Below are 6,943 nucleotides of genomic sequence, written 5' to 3' on the forward strand. Positions count from 1 at the left end.
GACATCAGAGGAAAACTCCCCGGCGGGGTCAACGAATGAAGCTGCTTCCCTGCTGATCCGGCAGCGAGGAGAGATACTGTCAGCGGCGTGTGTTACCGGCATTCTCGAAGGGAGGGACAAAGACATCTCTCTCTCTCCCTCTCTCTCTCTCTCTTTCTCCCGTCCCTACCCCAAAATGGAGGGGGGCCCTTTCAAAGGGCTGGTGGTGAATGATAATTGGACCAAAACAAAGGCCATAACCACAACTTCAGAATGTGTCAAATCTATAGTGGGAGCTTATTGAATTTTAATGTCACATAATTATGTTCAGAGACTGTACTGTTCAAGACTGTATCTACAGTTGCACTGGTAGCAAGAGCACATTCATTATGCTTTTGTAGCTCATCCCAATCTATACAACATTTATTCCAGTGCCATAGGAATATAACGTAACACAGACAAAATACCTGTTCTACAAACACAATAAACTGATTTATTTTATTTTATTTTATCCAAAGGCAATAATAACAGCAGGTTGGCATTTATTGGGATGACTTGTGTACTGGAGGCAGCTCTGCAGAGTGGTCACTAGCTGGCACAGCCACAAAGTAAAAAAATCTGATTTTAACCCTAACCTTAATCCTAACCACACTGATAATCCTGGAGCCTAGCAGATACCCATCGACTTCCAGTCATTGTGCTAATACTATTTAGCATTAGCTCACAAAACTACCTCTAACTTCCTTCATACTGGACTCAAGAGACATAAAAATGGTATCCACGAGTCAATCTGACTTTGGGGAAGTACATAAATGGCCTCCTTGCCAAAATCCCAAAGTATCCCTTTAAGACTAAAAAGCAACATTTTTTGTTTTCATGAATTTTTAAGATATTGTCAATTTTGACATACAGCTGGCCCATCTAGCAGAAACTGTTCAGTTCTGCCCCCAGGGCAAGACTCATGACAATAAAGGTCAACCTGCATAATAACTCATTTGTGGCTTTTCCTTATGCATTAAATGCAAATTGGGAAATGTTGTGAATGTCCTAGATGACTGTCATCACTAGCAGTCCAAATGCATTCCAACACCTCAAATATATAAATAACAATAGATATTCACAAACCTGATAAAAGGTGTCATTAAGTCTGTTCCAAGTGTTCTTTCTGACCATTTGTATACAGGTTACAACTATCAAATGTACTCCTCTGTCATATCTCCCTATTCTCTGATCTGTTGGTGTGAGCTATTAGTACCCTACTCCGTCATACCTAAGCGGATGAGAAACCCTGTCGGGATAGCTGTTGGACGCGTAGTTGCTGTATCGGTAAGTGTCAAAGTTCTCTGCCCTCTCGATTTTGGCTGGCAGGGTTTCCGGTTGGTACGACAGCGCCGATTTGATGACCCCTGAATCTTCTGTAATCTTTAGATCAGAGTAGGAGGAGGGCGAGGTGTCCTCGAGCAAGGAGCTGCAGTTGGGCAGGCCCTTAACGTCGTACATGTTATCGCCGTATTTGACCACGGATGGCTTGGGGCAGGGCTGGTAGGACACCTTGGTGGTGGTGGTGATGATGGTCTGCAGGGAGGCGGGCGTGGCTGGCACTGGGCCCGTCAGGGTCCTGCATGGATACTCACTGTTGTAGTAGTGGTGGTTGGCGTTGCCAGGGAGCTGCCCATATTCACCCCGCTCCCCGTATGTCCCCTTGCCCAGGATCTGCTTCCAGCCGTGATGCTTGCTGCTGGGAGTGTCGTAGCTGCTGCGGTCATGGCCCGAGAGGGTGCCGGTAGTGTGGGGTGTGGTGGTGCTGGTACCCAGGCCTAAGCTCACCTTGCTGGGCTCAGGGGCCTCTACCTGGTGGCTACTGGGGTCCTTGTAGAGGGCTGTGTAGGAGCCAGAGCCTAAATAGCCAGGCACAGCAAAGTCGTAGCTACATGGAGGCCTGGGCATGTACAGACGGTGGTTGGCCGGCTTCTGGAGTGTGGAGGGGGCCTCACCCAGGGTGGCATGGGAGTCGTAGGCAAACTTGTAGGGCTCAGGATTCTGGAAGGGCGGGTAGTGCTGGGTCTTGTAGGGCTCAGGGTTCTGGAAGGGGAAGTTGGACTCAGCGATGATGCTGAAGCGGTCAGGGCCCTCCATGCAGGACAGCTGGTGCAGGTTGGGGAAAGGAGCACCCAGGTCATGGTATCTCCCAGTCTGAACAAGTAACAGTACACAACAGTACATATTTCAATGTCCTTGTAGGTGCACAGGGCTTATACAGAAAGCAAAGGCAACAGTGGCAAGACAAATCTTCCTACAGGAAAACAATTGAGAGGAACCATCCACCTCTGGCTAAGCAGGTAGACATAATTCAGAGTACATACAGTTGAAGTCTGAAGTTTACATACACCTTAGCCAAATACATTTAAACTCAGTTTTTCACAATTCTGACATTTAATCCTAGTAAAAGTTCCCTTTTCTTAGGTCAGTTTGGATCACCACTTTATTTTAAGAATGTCAAATGTCAGAATAATAGTAGAGAGAATGATTTATTTCAGCTTTTATTTCTTTCATCACATTCCCAGTGGCTCAGAAGTTTACATACACTCAATTAGTATTTGGTAGCATTGCTTTTAGATTGTTTAACTTGGGTCAAACGTTTCTGGAAGCCTTCCATAAGCTTCCCACAATACCTTGGGTGAATTTTTGCTCATTCCTCCTGACAGAGCTGGTGTAACTGAGGCAGGTTTGTAGGCCTGCTTGCTCGCACACGCTTTTTCAGTTCTGACCACATATTTTCTATAGCATTGAGGTCAGGGCTTTGTGATGGCCACTCCAATACCTTGACTTTGTGGTCCTTAAGCCATTTTGCCACAACTTTGGAAGTATGCTTGGGGTCATTGTCCATTTGGAAGCCCCATTTGCGACCGAGCTTTAACTTCCTGACTGATGTCTTGAGATGTTGCTTCGATATATCCACATTATCTTCCTCCCTTATGATGCCATCTAATTTGTGAATTTCACCGGTCCCTCCTGCAGCAAAGCACCCCCACAACATGATGCTACCACCCCCGTGCTTCAAGGTTGGGATGGTGTTCTTCGGCTTGCAAGCCTCCCCCTTTTTCCTCCAAACATAACGATGGTCATTATGGCCAAACAGTATTATTTTTTGTTTCATCAGACCAGAGGACATTTGTCCAAAAAGTTGTACAGTTACATGTACAGTTGCAAACCGTAGTCTAGCTTCTTTTTTATGGCGGTTTTGGATCAGTGGCTTCTTCCTTGCTGAGCGGCCTTTCAGGTTATGTCGATAGAGGACTTGTTTTACTGTGGATATAGATACTTCTGTATCTTTAATAATTACTTGTGTCATGCACAGTGTAGATGTCCTAACCGACTTGCCAAAAATATAGTTTGTTAACAAGAAATTTGTGGAGTGGTTGAAAAATGAGTTTTAGTGACTCCAACCTAAGTGTATGTAAACTTCAGACTTCAACTGCATATGACCATGGAGGGTAAATGTTCTTACATCTGACTCTATCAGCCTCCTCTTCTGGGAGAAGTGTGGAGAGGACATTTTCCTCTTCACTGCACTTCTCCGGGCCTCCGTCTCAGACTTACTCTCCGGTCTGGCATGGTCATGGACTCCCTTGGCCTGCAATCACATCAACACATACTATGATTGTTACTTTCTTGAAATAATTTTGAAAATCTTTAGTCACACACTTAGATTTATTTTGCACCGAAGCTCGTAACCAAAAACACTGTGTTTCTTGTTTTCTACTTTATCGTGAATTCAAATTATTTGCCTTCAAATATTATTAATCAATCATCAAATTTATGAACCCACGCCAATTGCTAATTCATTGTCAATTTTTCTTTATACTGAAACCTTAACACTTTACTTGAAGGTTTGCTTATAAACCACTAAACATCTATAGTATGAAGTAAGTAGAAAACAGCTATTGTACATGGTCTTTGTATGTAATAAATGCTTTATATATGATGATCAACAAACAGGTTATTAATGGTTTATGAGGAAAGAAGACCGTTAAATAAAGTGTTTCCAGAATCTCAGTTGAGAATATGAGCCCACAAACCTGGAAGAATATGACTTTTCCATCTATTCTCCAGAAGTTGGTGACGGGGTAGCCACTGTGTCCTCTACATGGCATCAGCTCCAGGGCAGAGTTACAGCTGGGGCACAGCTTCTCTGGAGAACAACCACCAGTACACACAACCACACAGTTTTAAACAACCACACAGTTTTAAACAACCACACAGTTTTAAACAACCACACAGTTTTAAACAAACACACAGTTTTAAACAACCACACAGTTTTTAACAACCACACAGTTTTTAACAACCACACAGTTTTAAACAACCACACAGTTTTAAACAACCACACAGTTTTCAACAACCACTCAGTTTTAAACAACAACACAATTTTTAACAAGGCCATATTATTTGATTTTGCTCTGGGCTGATAGTATAAAAGCAACCTTTGTATTCAGGTATTGTCCATTTATTTATTAACTATTATACTTTTCTGGATGTGAGAGGAAGATCATAGTGTGGGGAGTGGTCACAAGTGAAACAATGATTTAAGGAAATTAATACAAATTAAAATAAATTAATACAAAAAATATATATAAAATAAATTTTAAATATTTTCAGACTAACAATATTGTTTAATTGAAGTTGTTTGACTAGGTGTCCTGTATATAAAGCTGTGTATTATGTTATTATGATCATTACAATCTGAGCACACTAAGAACCTAATTGCTTTTTCAAAATACAACCAAGAATGTTTTCCATACATTTTGGCTGCTCCTGTGGTCTATCCTCGACTGTAGCCAACTTCGTTATTTTTTTAAGTGAGGATATTATTATGATGAAGCACAGTGCCACATTTCCTATAGTGTGTCAAGGTGATGACTGAATGAAGGAGTCACAGGAAACCTACCAAGTGTTTAGACCAGATCAAAAGTTGAATATCTCGATCCAGAGTGGGGTTATATTCTCAAAAACAGTCTACATAGTCGACAGGCCCAAGTAAGGTAAGGTAAGGTAAGTAGGCTATCATTATGATTAATTTGATACAGCATCAACAGCTGCATTGTTAATGTTAAAAATACGATGTTTTCATCCTTTTTTCCCGATGAGACTCGTCGGCAAGTGTACACCATGCAATACAGATGTGCATAATGCATTTACTCACTTTGTTGTTTTTGTCGTGCTTTGTCGCAAATCGCCGGTCTGAGCTGGAGTTTGCTTCCATCAGCCAGCGTGCAGTTTCGACCGCATACTACGACACCCAGGCAGGACTTCTTGAGAATCTGACAGTTGTGGTTGTTGGTGTTCCGCATGGCCCATCCGCTCAGGTGGCGCTGTGCGTTCTTGTCCTCGCCATTGTAGATGTAACGCACATAACCATCCGTCCACTCCTGAAAAGCGTCATACTGCTTTGCGTCCTGTCAGAATTAGGGGGAAATATACATTCCTTACTTTATAGTTGCTTTCTAATTGGATAATAAGGCTACACACGAAAGGTACAGGCCAATGATTAGAATATGCCTGGCTTGCTGCAATACGTTTTGATTGTGGAGAGACCCGAAGATATGGTCACAAAGCGCAAATGAATATCTGATAGCTGAGTTGTGAAAGCATATTAGGCAAATCATGACAATCTGAGTGCAAACTAATTTATCCTGAACTTTGTATATCTTTAGGCTACAAATTGAAACAATGATTTAATTTAAATTCAACCTTGACATATTTTGATTTAATAGAGTGTCAAGTGATATATACTTTGGAAATGTAAATATCTCTCATTGAATAGCCTATAGTCTAAAGCATAGCGTAAACTGTCATATGAGAGATTTTGACATACCTGAGGCAGTTTTGGGTCGTTGATATCCCACGTTAACTTCATACCGAAGGAACAAACACAGTCGGGGTCATCAAACTGTTCCGAGGACTTTGCCATCTTGTAAGATTCTCTCAATTTGACGGTTTTTGAACTTGACTCATAGCAGGATTCATCAATAGGCCTACAGCTAGCGTCCCCTAACCGCGCACCTTGTATCCCCTGTCTTTTATCTTGTATCCCCTGTCTTTTATCTCAATCCAATGCTCCCTTTGCTTACCGAGTAGTGTTACGCGAAGCCACGGGAGTAGCAAGGTGAATGACTACAGGTACGCTGTCTCGTCTATGTAAAGGAGGAGGAGGCAGGACTAGAAAATATGTCTAGCCTCAGCTCTGTTGAGGCTGAGCACTGTGCACTTTCAGTTCACCTGATCCGTGGCACTGACCTCCACTTATCCTACTGCGTGGCGGTTTCCCCGAGCATTCCTTCCAAGCACTGTGTATGTATGAAACACCAAATGCAATTAACTATGCTTTAACCTATATCTATGTTGATCTTGAATACACTTAGACGTCATGAAGTTACACAAGGCCGCTAACAAACGTTTCTTTATCCCTCGTAGTTCTTGTGTGGGTTTTACGCTTATTTTAATTGTTTCATGAGATTTTCTATTATTATCACTCTCTATATATGTATTATTGTTATTATTATCATTAGTAGTAGTAGTAATAGTAGTATTATCACTGCATTGTTGGGAAAGAGCTCCCAGGTAAGAATTTCACGGTTTGGTTTTTAACCTGTTTTATCCTGTGCAAGTGGCAGATAAACTTTGAAACTTGAAACTGGAAAACAATGGGAATAGGCCTATTTCGATTATGCTTGCAGTTCTGACAGAAAATGTATATGTGTTGTAAATGTCAAACCTGTTGGTTAGGAATAACGATTAGCTCATAAATCAGCAAACATTTATGTGAGTAATCTGAATGTGAAATAACCACATTCAACGGTTACACAAGTAGCCTACAGTGACAGGTGTCAAGTGATCTATCTGAGATCATTAGGAGTTGTTGTATGTAAACCTTAAGCCGCACTGACGTGTAAACATCAAAACTACC

At 41.9% G+C, this 6,943-nt stretch overlaps 1 protein-coding gene across 2 annotated transcripts; it reads right to left on the minus strand.

The window, feature by feature from the left end:
• Window positions 1-253: 253 nt before the first annotated feature.
• LOC112215310 (chorion-specific transcription factor GCMb) lies at window positions 254-6,285 on the minus strand. 2 transcript variants are annotated; one of them, XM_024374237.2, is made up of 5 exons: window positions 5,852-6,285; window positions 5,180-5,432; window positions 4,059-4,186; window positions 3,488-3,613; window positions 254-2,172 (listed from the first exon to the last, which is right to left on the minus strand). In XM_024374237.2, exons 1-5 carry the CDS (start codon window positions 5,945-5,947, stop codon window positions 1,228-1,230), a joined length of 1,548 nt encoding a protein of 515 aa, XP_024230005.1. In that variant the 5' UTR covers window positions 5,948-6,285; the 3' UTR covers window positions 254-1,227. The 2 variants fall into 2 exon arrangements, with proteins under 2 accessions (XP_024230005.1, XP_024230006.1); XM_024374238.2 differs by having other exon boundaries at window positions 4,059-4,171; window positions 5,852-6,281.
• Window positions 6,286-6,943: the final 658 nt, after the last annotated feature.

The sequence above is a fragment of the Oncorhynchus tshawytscha genome, linkage group LG16, assembly GCF_018296145.1.
Source record: "Oncorhynchus tshawytscha isolate Ot180627B linkage group LG16, Otsh_v2.0, whole genome shotgun sequence".
Classification (NCBI taxonomy): Eukaryota; Metazoa; Chordata; class Actinopteri; order Salmoniformes; family Salmonidae; genus Oncorhynchus; species Oncorhynchus tshawytscha.

Coding starts and splice junctions, on each gene's coding strand:
- LOC112215310 (XM_024374237.2), bottom strand. CDS start 5,947: ATGGCAAAGTCCTCGGAACAGTTTGATGACCCCGACTGTGTTTGTTCC. Junction 4,187..5,179: donor AGCACGACAAAAACAACAAA/GTGAGTAAATGC, acceptor TTGTGTGTACTG/GTGGTTGTTCTCCAGAGAAG. Junction 3,614..4,058: donor GAAAAGTCATATTCTTCCAG/GTTTGTGGGCTC, acceptor ATGTGATTGCAG/GCCAAGGGAGTCCATGACCA.